General features: G+C 51.4%; 1 protein-coding gene across 1 annotated transcript; it reads right to left on the reverse strand.

Moving 5' to 3' along the window:
* Positions 1-1,994: 1,994 nt before the first annotated feature.
* SP7 (Sp7 transcription factor) lies at positions 1,995-11,829 on the reverse strand. Its single transcript, XM_081309583.1, has 3 exons — positions 11,721-11,829; positions 11,208-11,235; positions 1,995-4,817 (listed from the first exon to the last, which is right to left on the reverse strand). Exons 2-3 carry the CDS (start codon positions 11,226-11,228, stop codon positions 3,552-3,554), a joined length of 1,287 nt encoding a protein of 428 aa, XP_081165709.1. The 5' UTR covers positions 11,229-11,235; positions 11,721-11,829; the 3' UTR covers positions 1,995-3,551.
* Between the last annotated feature and the right edge of the window lie 4,691 nt (positions 11,830-16,520).

Raw genomic sequence — 16,520 nt, forward strand, 5'->3', positions numbered from 1 at the left:
TCTCTCCCTGAAACCAAGCAGGTTTGAAGGAAGAGGGAGTCAATGATGCTGACAGATTACTGGAGAGCGCTGAGGACCTGCAGGCAAAATTTTTGTTTGAATCTGGATCATAACGCCATTCATCCCCCAAAACACCCAAGAAATTACTCCCGCCTGCAATTTCCACCACCCTTTGATAAAGACTGGATTTTCACCAACAGGTTATGTCATAATTATCAGTTAGGTTCTACCTTTTTTAAAAAAATATTTTTTAGGTGTCAATGAACATTTATTTTATTTATTTATATGTGGTGCTGTGAATTGAACCCAGGGCCTCACACGTGCTAGGCAAGTGCTCTACCACTGAACCACAAACCCAGCCCAGGTGCTTACCTCTTATCCTGTAATGTGAAGTGGGGGAAAGGAGCAATGATATTCTGTCCCCTGACACTGCCCTGGCCTGAACCAAGTACCGTGCCCTCCCCCATAATGCTTCTTTAACATTTGTTGGACGTTTTTCACAATTTGTGGGTTCTGGGGAGGCCAAAGTTCAGGTCTAATGTCTTCCCTTACTAACTTCACCAGGGGGCGCGACGGCCCGGCGACACAGCGACTGTGATCCGCCGTCCCAGGTCTCTAAGGGCTTAGCGGGCGGTCTCCACGGCCCCTCCCAACGACCTGGGCGGGAAACCGAGGCAGCGCGGAAGCCGCTGCCCGAGACTTCTAAATGGGGGGCCCCACTTTGGGAGGCATCGCCGGAGCTTGGGTCGCCTGGAGCTTGGCTCGCCAAAGCAGGGCGCCCGGAGCCGGGGCCGGTAACCAGGCGCACATGGCCCGCCCGGCCCTGTTTGTCCTGGCAGTGCGCCGCCGCTATTTGAAGCGGTTTTTATCTCCCAGAAACCAGCAAAACCCCAAGCGGAGTGTAGGGAAGATGAAAGGAGCCGAGGGGCCGGGGAGGGGAGGACCGCGAGGCTGCGGCGGGCAGGAGCTGGCACCGGACAGGCGGAGACCGGGAGGCGAGAGGGCCAGACCCTGGGGGGTCCCGAGGAGCCTTCCTTCCCCCGGGTGGGGGTGGGAGCTTGGGTCCGCTCCGGACCTCTCTCTCAGACCAGCTCCGAGGCGCCCCCCCCCCGCCACTCATCTCCAGCCTCCTCTCCCAAACCTCTCTTCCGCCACAGCCCCCAGCCCACTAAAGAAATCCTCGGAACTCGGATTTCTTCAAAGCGACTTTGAAGCTGCGCGCCCCGCCAGAGGGCAGGAGATTTCGCACCTGGGCGGGGGCAGGAGCGGCGGCAGGGTGGGGAGGGGGCTCGTAACCCGAGCCCGCCCTGCTCCCCGCCTAGGACCGCCGACTCCCTCCCACCGGCTCCTGCGCCGCTCGGGACCGGGCAGGGTGGTCAGTCCGTCGGAGGGCGCAGGCGGGAGACAGGCCCAGGCCTCGAGGAGCGCCCAGTGGGGACGCTCTGGGGGGCGGGGGCCGCACAAAGCCCTATTGTGGCTTGGGGATGGCCGCCACAGAGTGGCTTTTGTTCCTCAGCTAACTCCGTGGCGGGCACGACTGATTGCAGGCTCGGGGCCGGGGGCGGGTTACGTGCCAGGCCGGGTCCGCCCGCCGGGAGCCGCAGCTTGGCGAGGCTGGGGCGGCGCGCTAGTCCGCTTTGCGACTGGGGTGCCCAGACGGGTCACTGCTCTGGCCAAAGTCGGAGGTGTAGTGTGAGAATACTACTAGAATAGGGCCCTGTAAGATAACACCTCTACCTTCCCCACTCTGCCCACAGTACTGGACCGTTAAAAACAACCCCGCTTGGAGTGCGTGGCCGACAGAGTGTGTTACCTCGAGCATAAAATGCAAACGAGCATAACTGAATATCGCACATAGAGTCCCTGGCTTTGCTAAGGAAAAGCTGTGGCCCACCCTTCGCCCTTCTCTTCCCTTTTTCTCACCAGGACACGATTTCAAATTGAAATTTTATTAAATTAAAAAAAAAAAAAAAGGACTCCACAAGGGGATGATTCTTTGCCTTCCACAATGTTACCCTCTCCCCAAGTTCCAGCAGCTTTACCCTTTAACCTGGGGACTTGTGGGAGCAGGGCACAGAAAAGGAGGATCCAGAGTCTCAGAAAAGGTATTCAAAGGCACTAAGCGGCTTTAAAAGTCACTGGAGGTGGAGTTGGAAGTCCCAGGTTGGGGGCTTGCAAATGCACCCCCAAATCAGTTTGGGGACCTCTTTCCTCCTAAGCTCTATAAATTCTTTCTCATGGTTTCTAGGCACCAGGCCTAGCACAGTGCCTTGCACAGGATAGGCACTCAATAAATACTTGATTTATTTTAATCTGATCCCAGAGAAAGACTTCCCCCTCCATTGTTCAGGAGGAGCATCTCCAAATCAATGTCCTCCTGTTAGGTGGGCTTCCCCAAAGAGCACGTTTTAGATGGCAGCTGTAAACTCTCCCTAACCATGACAACAGGGAATTAGCCTGATGAGATCATGGTGTCTGAGAGAAGGGGCAGTGGAAGAACCTGCTCTGGGGTCAAGGGAGCTGGGATACATTCCAGTCTTTCTCCCCTCCATAGGACTTGAGGTTTCACAGCTTCTGACTGGGGCTGGGGATACTAGGGATCTCCTAATCGAGAGATACTCACATCAACTCTTTTAACAGAGATCTAGCTAACCAACCCAATTTGTTAAAAACTCCATTGAAAGAGAAACCCCACTGAGACCCTGATGATAGAAATTCTATTAACAAGACCTCCACTACCACTTTGTCTATACAGCAATACATTTGGCTAGAATTTCCTTAGCAGAAATGGATCCCCTTCCCTCCCCAGCTCATTCTACTGGACCCGTCATCATAACTTAGATAAATAGAATTATTATTACTAGTATTCATTACTCGGGGTGCATGGAGTTAAATATATAGGCCTGGGGGCAGCCTCCCTGACCCAGGGGTTACCCCATCTTTGGGATCAGATCCCCACTGGTTTGCCCCACTCTTGGCACCCTGCTCCCAGCCAGGTCAATAACCCCAAGCCTCCTATAACTGGGGTCTATAAGGAAGAAGCCACCAGGGGGCAATAAATTATCATCATCATCAACATCATCATCTTGTTTGTGAAAAGGAAAAAAACTCTGCAGAATGGAAAGCCGTGGAGTAAGTTGGGAAGACAAGCCTGGAAGCTGAGTGATAGCAGTAAATAAGCTTGTGTAGCAGAAAGGAATTAGTAAGAGAGAGAAATAGTGTTGGGAAGCTAAATGGAAAGAAAGTGAGTTGGCATGGCAAAAGCCAAGGAGAGAAAACCTGTGAACAACGGGTGAAGGAAAAACTAGGAACCAAGAGCACAGGAATCGGGCACAAAGTGAGGGCCTGAGATGAGAGTTTGGCCGAAAGCCAGGCTTCTGGCAAAGGGAGGAGGTGAGCTGAGCAGGCGTGCAAGGAGATAACCAGGTCCAGAATGGCCAAGGTAGAGCCTCAAAAGACAACATGCATGGAAAAAAGAGTGAGGGACAACAGTCCATAGAGCCAAGAGAGGCTGGCAAGGCGGCCCTGGCACTGGAGACCCTCCACCCAGCTCAGATCTCCAGCAGGTTGCTCTGCTCCGGGCTGCCTCCAGGGGCTTTCTCTGGGGGTGCTGGTGAGGCTGAAGGTCGGGGTGTCTGATTGGTCTCCTCTTCTCCCACGCCACGGCCCTCCCCTAGCTCCTTGGGGCCACTAGCAGGGGGTCCCGGGCCTGGCTCGCCATGGGTGCGCTGGTGTTTGCTCAGGTGGTCACTTCTGGTAAAGCGCTTAGAGCAGAGCAGGCAGGTGAACTTCTTCTCCCTGGTGTGAGTACGAACGTGGCGCTCCAGCTCATCTGAACGGGTGAACCTCTTGCCACAGAAGAGCCAGTTGCAGACAAAAGGCCTCTCTCCTGTGTGCCAGCGTAAGTGCGCCTTCAGGTGTGAGGCCTTGCCATACACTTTGCCACAGCCAGGGATGTGGCAGCTGTGAATGGGCTTCTTCCGCAGCCCAGCTGCTGCTGCCCCTAGCCGCTCTAGCTCCTGGCAGTTGGGGCAGTCACAGGAGGAGCGCCCTGCCCCACTGCCCCCATATCCACCGCTGGACCCAGTGCCTGCACCCCGAGGTGGTTTGGCTCCACCACTCCCTTCTAGCTGCCCACTATTGCCAACAGCCTTGGGCTTATAGACATCTTGGGGCAGGACGTGCTGGGGCCCTGGTTGCAGGAGGTGGGGTGCTGGGTAGGGGGCTGGATTAAGGGGGTTAAAGTCAGATGGGTAGGTAGGTAGCTGGGGGTTCAGTGGAGGCTGACCAGGGCCTGTGGGCAGCGTCCCTTGCAGCCCATCACCCTGGCCCTGCCCACCACCTAGCCAGTTGCCCCCAGGGTGCATGTCCCACCAAGGAGCAGGAGTGTTGCCTGGGCCTGGAGAGATGCCTGCATGGATGCCCGCCTTGTACCAAGAGCCGTATGGGTGTGCCATGTCCAGAGAGGTGTAGACACTGGGCAGGCAGTCAGAAGAGCTGTGTCCCTTGGGCATTAGTAGCCCAGGGTCCTGGGTGCCTGTGGGCCCAGGGAATGAATGAGAAAAAGGTGGGTAGTCATTAGCATAGCCAGAGGTGGGTGCTGGAGGACTGCCTGCAGGTGAGAGGAGCCCGTTGGTGCTTGAAAAGGGGGCTGGGTAGGCATCCCCCATGGTTTTGGGAGCTGAAAGATCAGAGTATGGCTTCTTTGTGCCTGCTTTGCTCAGTGTTGTTGAGTCCCGCAGAGGGCTGGAGCCACCAAATTTGCTGCATGCAGCTGTCAACATGGCCAAGGGACTGGAGCCATAGTGAGCATCCTCCTGTGGAAAGAAGGAAACACTGCTTAGGGGAAGAGGAGAAGGCAGAAGAAAGGGCAAAACTCTAGGACTGAGACCTAGAGACATGAAGCATGGAGCAGAGGGGTCAGGGAAGAGTTGGAAAGGATAGGGGACTAGAGGGAAGAGAGGTGCGCCAGTGAGGCCTGGCATCCAGGCAGAACTAAATTAGAGTCATGAGGGCTGGGGTTGTGGCTCAGTAGTAGAGCACTTGCCTAGCATGGGTGAGTCACTGGGTTTGATAAAATAAATAAAATAAAGGTATTGTGTCCTCTTGGGGGGGGGGGGCTGGGGATGTGGCTCAAGCGGTAGCATGCTCTCCTGGCATGCGCGGGGCGCTGGGTTCGATCCTCAGCACCAAATAAAAATAAAATAAAGATGTTGTGTCCATCGAAAACTAAAAAATAAATATTAAAAAATTCTCTCTCGGGCTGGGGATGTGGCTCAAGTGGTAGCACGCTCACCTGGCATGCGCGGGGCGCTGGGTTCGATCCTCAGCACCACATACAAATAAAAAATAAGGGGGCTGGGGATGTGGCTCAAGGGTAGCGTGCTCGCATGGCATGCGTGCGGCCCGGGTTCGATCCTCAGTACCACATACAAACGAAGATGTTGTGTCTGCCAATAACTAAAAAATAAATATAAAAAAATGAGGATGTTGTGTCCACTGAAAACTGAAAAATAAACATTTTTTTAAAATTCTTTCTCTCTCTCTCAAAAAAAATGGGGGCTGGGGATGTGGCTCAGTGGTTGAGTGCCCGGGAGATCAGTCCCTGATGCTGCCCCCACCAAAAAAAAAAAAAAAAAAAAAAAAAAAGAAAGGAAAATGGAGGCCCAAGACTTCAGCCTAACACCTCAGCCAAAGAGGCAGGAAGCAGAGACCATGTGGAGTTGTTAGGGATGTGTAAAGGCCTTCGAGGAACAGGAGACTCTAAATTACTGAGAAGAGCTGGGATAGAAGCAGCAGCTAATACCGAGCATGGTGGCACATGCCTGTAATCCCAGCCACTTGTGAGGCTGAGGCAGGAGGATAGTAAGTTCAAGGCCAACCTCAGCAACTTATGAGAATCTGTCTCAAAATAAAAAATAAAAAGAGCTGTGAATGTAGCTCATTGGCAAAGTATCCCTGTATTCAATCACCAATACCAAAAAGAAGAAGAGGAAGAGGAGGAGGAGGAGGAGGAGGCAGCAGCTTAGTGAGGTGAAAATTATGATCTCAATGCTGGGAAGCAGGTTTATAACAGAAAGAAATCACAGTCAGGGACTCAGAAAAAAAGATGCAACTCAAAGAGCAGCATGGAGCCAAGCACATGTGTCCAACACCTGTAGTGCCAGCTACTTGTAAGGCTGAGACAGGAGTATCCCTTGAGCCCATGAGTTCAAGACTTGCTTGATTTAGGACAACATAACAAGACCTTGTCTCAAAAAAAAAAAAAAAAAATTAAAAAGGTAGAAAAAGAAGTATTAGGAAATCATATCTTCCCCCATTCTCGATTTTGCTGGCTTCACCCTTTATTCCACTTCCTGCCTCTGCTTCATCTCCTCACTTAGGCAGTGACCTGGTCTCCCTGAGGTCCCAAGTCCGCATGTCCCTAGTAAGGAATCTCTTGGCAGGCACTCCGGGACTGAGAGACAAGAGGAAGCAACAGCAGAGACACTGGGACATTGAGAGGCAATAGGGCTGCCGCCAAGCCAGGACTGTGGCTGAGGCAAGAATGTCTTTCATGCAAGCAGTGGGCACCTCCTGCTTCATGGTACCAGCTGGTGGGTGGAAGAGCCCAAAGTCTTCAGACCCCTCTAAGGCAGGGAATTGGAGTAGCTAGGATACTGACTCACAGCCATATCCCTCCATGCCTCAGTATTCCCCAACATGTAGCCTATGTCACTAGTTTCTCTTTACCTTTCCAGTGTAGTGAGTGAAGGAAGACATGCATGTGGGACTTGAGAGGGTCTTTTGGAAATGCAGAGGTATCTCCTTAATGTCCATCAAGCCACTGCTATCAAGTCATACCACACTTAAGACCACCTCCCTCAGGAGCTCATGGTAACCCTCCCTAGGTCAGACTTAGGACCTCCCAGGAGGAGATGCCCTCCAGTATCCCTGGCTAACATACACATGTTTCTATTACTAAGAATTTGACCAAAAAAAAAAAAAAAAGCATTCAAAAGCTGATCCTGTAGAGTTCCCTGCTTGAGTTTCTCAAAAGCCAATTGCCTGGTGTCTTTCTAGTAGAGTTAAGAACCCCAAAGGGACTGCATATATATATAGCTCAGTGGTAGAATGCTTGCTTAGCACACACAGGGGTCCTGGGTTCAATCCCAAGTACTGTTAAAAAAAAAAAAGAGAGAGAGAGAGAGAGAGGGCTGGGATTGTGGCTCAGTGGTAGAGTGATCACCTAGCATGTGTGAGGCCCTGAGTTCAATCCTCAGCACCACATAAAAATAAATAAAATAAAGATATTTTAAAAAAAAGAAAGGAAAAAAAAAAAGAATCCAGGGGTTTTAGAGCTGTCTAGCAGCTCCAAGCATGTGGTAAGTGTGTGTGATACGGAAACTAGAGTTAGGTCTGGGATCTCAGGGTTGCAATGAGTGGAGTGGACACTCACTACTGCTGTATTACTCCCCAAGTACAAACCAGCTGTTCCCAATTGGCTCCTTGGGATTCCAAATTTGAGCCACTAGTAGGTTTGTTTTCTAGTCAGAGGCTTCCCTGGAGCCTCTGATACCCCAGAAGGTTAGTTAAGGCAGGATCTGACTCCTGCCCCACTGGCAGGACAGGTGGGAACATGGAGTTAGAAGGACACCTAGACACCAGGGTGCAAAGGACTCCTACAAAGAATAAGGAAGTGCCATAAAAGCCTCAGAGGACAGGGACAAGAGGTGGGGAACTGGAATTAAGAGGCAGAAATGGGCAGGACCTGAAAAAGCAGAAAGGTAAAAAGACAAAAAGGAGGGAGAGAGAGGAAAGCAGAATAAACAAAGAAGGAGAGGTGGTGGAAATGAGCCTTGGCTAGAAAAGCTAAGGAAAACAGAGGCAAAGACAGAGGGGGAGAAGAGAGGCTGGGAGTGGGGGGGCGAGGCAGCGTACTTCCTACCTAAGAGAAAACCACCGTGGTGCTGGGCCCCAGAAAACCCCCAGACCAGGCCACTCCTCCCTCCTTCTCCCCCTTGACCGCCCCCTCCCCCTCAGCCCAGCTCGGCTCCGGCTCCGATGGTTTCCCTGTGGTCGGTTTATTTTTAAAAACGCCGACGCCGTCCCCCGCCCGGCCCTCACACTGTGGCCACAGGGGCCTCAGCCAAGCCCAGGGACCCCACCCAGTTGTGGGGAGGGAAGGAGGGGTGAAAGGAGGCAGCCGGTCCCAAGCCAACAGGAGACCCCAGCCCTGGGTTGCTGAGGCCCTGGGGCCCCTGCAGGCAGGGAAGGAGAGACAGGGCACCAGAGCCACCAAACTCTCCTGGGGGACCAAAAGCTGTGCATGCGGCTGAGTTTCACCATAGTCTCAGTTTCCTTTTCTGGCTGATTGCTCTCTCCTGAAAACTAGAGGAGAAGGTCCCGCTTTAGGGGTCTGAATGTGTGCCCCATACCCCATCAAATGTCTTGCCTTCCAGGACCCAAGATTCCCACCCTACATTTATTTGTCTCCTGCCCACAGCCTTGAACCCAGCATCCAAAAAAAAAAAAAAAAGAAGAAGAAGAAGAAAGAAAGAAAGAGAGAACGAGCGACACGTGCCCCCCCCCAAAAAAAAGAAACAGGTTTAAAGTGCTGAAGGGGAGTCCTTGGAGAAAGAACAAGATAGAAGCTGTCCCAGCTCTCTCACCCAGACATGGAGTGGGGCAAGAGGACCCCCTTCTTCCAAGGAGCTTACAGTGTAATGCCCAGCCCCACCAACCAATGGAAAAGTCTACTATAGGGCTGGGGCTGTAGCTCAATGGCAGATCACTTGCCTTGCATGTGTGAGGCACTGGGTTCCATCCTTAGCACCACATAAAAATGAAACAAATAAAATAAAGGCATTCTGTCCATCTATTACTACAAAAAAAATTAAAAAAAGAAAAGTCTACTATACATCTGACAGCTGGCTGGTCTTAGGTTCTGACCACCCAATGTCCCCATTCCTAGTTTTTAACTTTCTAGCCTTCTTCCAAGTTTCTTAGTTCTCTTGGCTTCCCAATTCTTTTTCTCTTTCTTTCTATCTTTTCCTTTTCCTTTTCCTTTTCTTTTTTTCTTTCTTTTTTTCTTTTTTCTTTTTGGAAGAAGGTGATAGTGTATGGAGGGTGCTGGTGATCAAACTCAGGGCCTCACATGTTAGGCAAGTGCTCTACCACCGAGCTCTATCTTTAGTCCATTGCCCAATTTTCCATTCCTACCTCCCCCTCCCATATTTCTCTCTCTCCCAGATTCCCCTTCTTTTCACTGTATCCAGGTGAGCCTCCCATCACACTGCTTCCCTCTCTGAACCCCAGGTTCTTCCCACTGCCAGGCAGAAAGATTCCCAAAGAGATAGGGAAGAGTTTGAAGACCCAGGTAACCAAAGACCAGGTGAAAGAGATGGAGGCACTGGAGAGCCTTTGTGCTGAGGGCATCTTCAACTCACAGGGAGTGATGGGACTTGAAAACCTAACTTCCACAACGGACTCCTCCTCTTTCCACATGCATCCCCAATCCTATGTCTATCCAGCAAGCCTCTGGGCTTCCCTTCCCCCAGGCACCAGTGCCACGCTGGCAACACTGGCATGATGCCTATGCCCACTGACACTACCCCTGCCCTGACTGGACCCAGGATTTTCATGTACATTCTTCCAGCTTCAAGGCTAATGTTGCAATGATGGCTCAATAAAGAGTCTACTGGGGAGATGGTAAGAGGACATCTGTCCCCACTGCCTGAGGGTAAAGAATAGCACTTGGGGACCCCTCATTGGATACAGAATAATAAGAAGCATGGTGTCTGCCTCATTGGCATGCATGCCACTCCCTCAAACTCAGCCACAAACTCACTATCTCACAGTCTTACACAGATACCATTCCTCACTTGAACTATCACCACCCAGATGCCCAGTATATTCTCTCTCTCTCTCTCTCTCTCTCTCTCTCTCTCACACACACACACACACACACACACACACACACACACCTGTACTCTCACAATTCAGCTGTGTAAAATCACACTTGACTATACTCTAACACTTCCATGCAGCCAATAGACACAAGTGTCAAAGAACTGCTGTTCCATCTCACACACACCTCTTCTTCAGGTTGAATGAGTTGACTTCCTGTTTGGCCCATCACCCTGGGATTTGTTAGGGCACCAGAAACAAAGATTGGAGTTTCTGAATGCCAGAAGAATAGGGGAGATTTAAGGCTACTGAAAAGAATTGACTCTCAAGGAGGGCTCTTTAACCCCAAATTCCTTCAGAGGGACCCAGAAAGCAGGACACATATGGTGACAGAGAAACAGAGTCAGAGAGCCAGAAACCGGGAGAACTCAGGTCCTGAGCAGTTGTGAGTCCTCCAATTCTGTGCTTTAGGTTCCCCAGAAGCCCTGGAAGAGTCAGTGATTTCTCAAGACCCAAACCTCCATGGTACCCTAGTTCCATCCATCCCCAGTGCCAGAGGCAAGGGATACTGGGGTCCCAGCCTAGAGGGGAAGTGGCCCAGTCCGCCCTGGAGCCTCCCACTCCCAAAATAGAGCTGAGTTTGTCTTTGGCTGAAAGCTAAATATTTGTGAGCCGGGCAGGCGGCCTCAGACCCTGTCCCTCCTCCTTGGTTCCCTCTCAGGCCTGGGCTCAGTTCCCCTGGTCAGTCCCCCCCACACACACCCGCCCTTGCAGGGCTGCCCTCCTCCTCTCCTTTCAGCCTACCTCCTCTCCACACACCGGCTCACAGGCCCAGCCCCTCCCCCACACAGACCAAACAAGATCCTACTTAGGCCAGGAATCCTAGGGCACCAGAGCCCCCAAAGAACTATAGCCAATTGCTACTCCATGCCCACTCAGCCAGACCTCTCTGCCTTCCCTCTCTCCCATCTGCTGGTATCTGTTTGTATCTGTTTCCACCCTTCTCTTCTTCCTCCTTTTCTCATTGCTTTTCCACTCCTCAGTTAGTGGCTTAGTTGACCTTAGGGGTCCATGCCTTCCGACCCAATGTTCTCTCACCCTCCTCTGACTGTCCTTTGACTTCTGACTCTATACTTCTCTGCCTTTTCTCCTGCCCCCTGCTGGCCCCTCCATGGAGCCCACTCCTCTCTTCTCAACAGAAGGACCCTGGAAGTGACAAGCACCACAGCTCCTGTCTATGTGAGTTGAGGGGGTGGGGTGGGCAGGGATAGGACTTTAGGGTTGTGGCTGGTTTCCTAGGGGAAGGAGGGGGCAGTTACCTCAAGCAGGGAGGACGCCATCCTGAGGCTGGGGAACGGGTCCCAAGGAGCCAGGCAGATGGAGAGAGCCGAGCCGGAGAGAGGGAGAGGGGAGAGGGAGGGAGAATGGGAGAATGGGAGAGAAGAGATCTAAAGTTAGAAGGGACTGGGGGGTGGGGGGTGGGGGGGCTGCTCTCTGTCTGTAGGGATCCACCCTCTAATTACAGCTTTCCCAGCGGAGAAGGCTCCGGATCCAATGAGGAGGGCGAGAGAGGGAGGCAGAGGGTCCAAATTTCCTGCTCCATTTGCTGAGCTCCCCAAAGAAGGGATCTGGGAGGGAGAAGAGAAAAGGGGCATCCAGGGAAGGGGTGGGAAGGAGGAAGGGGGAACAGGAGCATGGACAAGTTGTCAGGGCTTCTTTGGGGGTGCCCTAGGGAAAGGTTAAAGGGATGGTGGACCCAGGTGTCCTATACACCCCCGACAACCCCATAGGCTTCAGTGGGCAGCCCTCCCAGAGCTCTTAGCATCTTGTACCTGGGGAAACCTGAGGCTGGCTGTCCCAAGTCTCTCCTCGCTGGAGGTCTGGCAGGGAGAGTGCAGGCAACGGGTGGCCTGAGGGTGCTGGGAGGGATCCGCTTCTCTCCCAGGCCAGCTCCACTCCTTTTCCCACTGGGCTCTGATCTTACAATCCTACTCTGACTCCAGAGTCCTTCCTGCTGCTCGGCGGCGACGCGGCTTCTGCTGCTGCTGCTGCTACTGCTGCTGCTGAGGCTGCTGCCGCCCGCCGCTGCTGAGGGAAGGAACAGGAGGGAAAAGGAACAAACCCCAAACCACTAATTAGAGATCCAAGGGGGGGGATGGGGGACTGGGGACGACACTCACAGAGAGACTGGAACACACTGACATACACACTCATGGACAAACACGGGGATGATGCATGCACACCACATGTATACACGCAGCACTACCCACACAAGTACTGCCACTGTCATGAATGAACACAGAAAAACTCACATACAAATGAACATGGGGACACGCTGGGGGCACATACCCCCCACACACTTGAGCTCGCCACAAAGATGCTTACCCCCATTCACCCACATCGAACTCAGAAGAGGTGTGTGTGTGTGTGTGTGTGTGTGTGTGTGTGTGTGGCCAGGAGGGAAGGTGTGCCCAGGGGTGGAGGCTTCTGCTGCCCAAACTTTTAGGGTTACTGAAGTAGGTTGCAGAGCCAGACCTGGAAGAAGGGGTGTAGAGTAGGAAAGGGCTGGGCACAGGCTTAAAGATCCCTTAGTCTTCCTCTTTCCAGTGCCTCAGTTTCACTACTAGGAAGTGATACTTAGGCTCACCTTGCTTTTTATGGCAGAACCTTGGAATCTGGCTCTAAAAAAACTTAAGGCAGGCAGGAATGAGGATTAGGGCAGAGCTCTTTGGGTCAACTCATACATGCCTATGCTTAGCCCCTTTGGGTTACCCCCCTACAAAAAAAAAGTGCCCTAGCCTCTCTTATTCCTTAACAGTTACCCAGTTGCCATTCTTGAGCGGGGGTTTAATTTCCATGCTTTGACAGATAGTTCTTTTCATAAGTGATCATACTTCCCAGGTTCCACTGATCATTGCCTTGCACCATTCCATCAGCAACAAAAGGAACTGAAGTGAAAGCTTAATCAGGGCTTCCTAATTCTGACTTCCCATCAAAATGGGATAGAAGAAAGCTGGCCATAGTGGTGCACACCTATAATTTCAGTGGCTCTGGAAACTGAGGCAGAGGATCACAAGTTCAAGGCCCACCACAGCAATTTGTTGAGACCCTGTCTCAAAATAAAAAATGAAAAGGACTGGGCATATAGCTCAGTGGCAGGGCACTGCTGGGTTTAATCCCTAGTACCAAAACACATACACACACACACACACACACACACACACGCATACACGCACGCATACACACATGAAAAGTAAAGAAGGAAGGTGAACCATATTGGGAAAGGGCAACCCAAAAGGTCTGTTAACTGACAGATGGGTCCTGGGGTAAGTTTATGGGAGAGAGAAGACTGGGCCACCAAGTGGTAGAACCAGCATCTGTCCCACTGTAGTGTGTGTGTGTGGGGACCTGGCAGGGGTTGTTAGGCAGGTTTTTTCTCCAACATAACCCTGGGTCCCCTCCCACCCCTGCCTGTCTTCCCCCACTTTCCTTCCTTTCCTCACTTTCTCTTCCTAAGGGCCCACTTCCGTGCTTCTTTTGTACTCCCAGCTCTCCAAGGAAAAAGCTCAGAGGTGAAAGGAGCAGATAGAGGTCCAGGGAGGGTACACAGCAGCTTAAGCAGCAAGCGGGAACCAAGTTCAGGGTAGGATGTATTTCCCCACAAGGAATCCTGTGAGCCCAACTTTGCAGGAAGGGGTTAGGAACCAGGTGGCCTTCAGACAAAAGCAATGAAGCAAAAGGAGAAACACAGAAGGACCAAGAGACATAAGAGCAAGTGATACAGTCCAAGAGAATCAGAAGAGACATCAAAAGGCTTAAGAAAGAGGGAAAAGGAAAACAGAAGACCAGATATGTGGCTTTGGAAGAACCAGAGAGAGCAGGAAAAAAAAAAAAAAAACTAAAAGAGGAACAAAGATGGAGAGACAATGGCTTAAAAGGACAGGGGAATAGCCAGAGGCTTGGCCAGGTCTGGAGGAGGTGGAGGGTTAAGTAGCCAGCAGGTGGGGGGGCGGGGAGGGAGTATAAATAGCACATAATTGTGTCCGATGATTACATGGGCCACCCCACCCGTCTGCCCTAGAGGAAGTGCCCGTGGTGGGGTGTCCCTGTGACCTTGCTGTCTCCCCCTGGTTGCCTGGTTGGGGGGGTAGTTTAGCCTGAGCCTCGGGTGCTAGTTGGATTTCTAGGGTCCCTAGATCAGAAGTTGGGAGAAGGGCTGGGGATGTGGCTCAAGCAGTAGCGCGTTCACCTGGCATTGTGCGGCCCGGGTTCGATCCTCAGCACCACATACAAACAAAGATGTTGTGTCCGCCGAAAACTGAAAAATAAATATTAAAAAATTCTCTCTCTCTCTCTCTCTCTCTCTCTCTAAAAAAAGAAGAAGAAGTTGGGAGAAGAAAGGCAGGCATTAGAGAAATTGCTGTATTGCCAATAGAAGAGAGGCAAACCAGTTAGATCAGGCAGGAAACTGAGGCAGGGGAGAAATCTGAGACAGCAGGTGTGAGAGGGGGTTGGTGCTCAAACTAGATTGGAGAAGAAAAAAAGACTGAAAGGGAAACAGAAAAAGGGTAGGGCTGGGGTTGTGGCTCAGTGGTACAGTGCTTGTCTAGCATGTGTGGGGCCCTGGGTTCGAGTCTCAGAACCACATAAACAAATAAATAAAGGAGTTGTGTCCATCTACAACTGAAAATCGTTTTTTGTTTTTTGTTTTTTCTTTTTTTAAGGGTAAAAAAATGAAATGAAGGACAGGACTGGGGAAGGAGATTAGGAGAAGGATCAACCTTCTTTACTTCCCTTGTGGGCTTTAGTAACCCTTAATCCTACCGGGGAAGTGGCAAAAGTGTTCAAACCCAAAGAGTGCTAGAAAAGAAAAAGAAGGAGCAGGGTCCTGGGGAATGTGAAGCAGAGCCCTTGATGTGACAACCCCAATAGGTTAGCCCCTGGACTGACCATGACCCCCATCAAAGTTCTGCACCAGACTGGCAGAGTGGCTGCCCAAAACCCTCTGTAGCCCTCAGTCCCGCCTGCCTTAGGTCCTGGCTTCTGACTTCTTCCACACCCATTTTAAACATAGTACTGCAGCCGAGCTGAGGTCCTGGTATTCCTGGGTCTTGTTCCCCACCCTACTTCCCCAGTGCGTAGGGGGTAGGGGCAGCAACTGGAATCCCTTACCAAGGACCCACTTCCACCCTCTCAGGCCTCCCTCAGCCCAGGCTTCCAGGGGGTGGGGCAGCCCAGGCAGAGGCGCCATGTGGCAGGGGCGGGTAGAGGCTGCGGCTCTGGTCCTTCCAGTATAAACCCCCTAGGCATCTGGTTTCTATCCACCACCCCCCACCACCCTAGGGGCCCCTCAGCCTCCACCCATGGCCACCCAGACACTGAGCTCCCAGCGATGGACGCCCCTGAAGGAAGGGGTGGGATAGTACCTTTCTGATCTCCCAAAGCCAGGACTGGGTTGAACCGCAGAGACCACTCCCTTCTCTCCCTCCCCTGGGAGAATCAGGGTGGGCTTTCTAGGCTATAGGAGTTGAATCTGGAACCTACCTCATTCTGTCTAATGATTTTGGATCTTTTTGGAAAGGTCAGTGGGAGTAGAGAGAGAGCAAAACCTTGGGAGAATGAGAGACCTCTAACCGCTACCCTGGAGGAAAGCTCCCTCCTTCCTCACCCACTGATGTCTGAATGTGTCACTCATCAGGTATGTATTACAGTATGTGTCAATCTCTATTTCAGGGGTTCTGCTTGCTGTTCACTGGTGAGTCTGTCTAGGGTAGACAAACTTATAAAGCATCAAGGGAAAGGATGGATCCCCTTGGATTAGGGCCCTCAGAAGGAGCCTAATCAAAAGAGTGGACAGAGGACATGGGTGAGGAAGGAGGGATCTTTCCTCCACAGTAGTGACATGACATGCGTTCAGATGCATACATTTGCACACATGCTAGGTAACTCATTCACATATATGAACTATGCAGACACCCACGTGACATGTACATACCACTCTGATACATACATATGCTATACACATAATATCTACCTCAAGCCTTTTAATCCTTAATTATAAAAAGGCACACACCATTGTATGTACAAGCACATACAAACTAATGGTTACATAATATACTTCATGAATCCACACATACATTTATTACATACAGCTTTATTTTATTTATTTATATGTGGTGCTGAGGATTGAACCCAGGGCCTCACACATGCTAGCCAAGTGCTCTACTGCTGAGCCACAACCCCAGCCCTCCACACACATACTCTTATCAATACATACAGCTCTACCCACAGAAAAATGTCACTTGCATACACACTGGCCTATCACCATAACTTTACTGCTTGAGAAATTCCTAAGGACTATTTTTTGGGATATTTTGTTTTGTTTCATTTGTGATTCTGGGGGATCAGATGTGCTTCACTTCAAGCCCTTTTTATTTTGAGATAGGGTCTTGTTAAATTGCTGAGGTTGGACTCCAACTTGTGATCCTCCTGCCTCAGCCTCCTGAGTAGTTGGGATTACAGGCATGTGTCATCATACCCAGTTCCTGTGAACTCCTAATTTAGGAACCCCTCTCCCTACAAGAACCTGGGGATGAGGGTGATGTGAGAACAATTGCCAGTCCTACAAATTG

The sequence above is a fragment of the Spermophilus citellus genome, assembly GCF_964194105.1.
Source record: "Spermophilus citellus genome assembly, chromosome: 10".
NCBI lineage: Eukaryota > Metazoa > Chordata > Mammalia > Rodentia > Sciuridae > Spermophilus > Spermophilus citellus.

Excerpts from the sequence above, each read along its gene's own strand:
- SP7 (XM_081309583.1), bottom strand. The coding sequence starts at position 11,228 with ATGGCGTCCTCCCTGCTTGAG. Across the intron at positions 4,818-11,207 it reads TGGCGTCCTCCCTGCTTGAG|GAGGATGCTCACTATGGCTC; the intron begins GTAACTGCCCCC and ends TTCTTTCCACAG.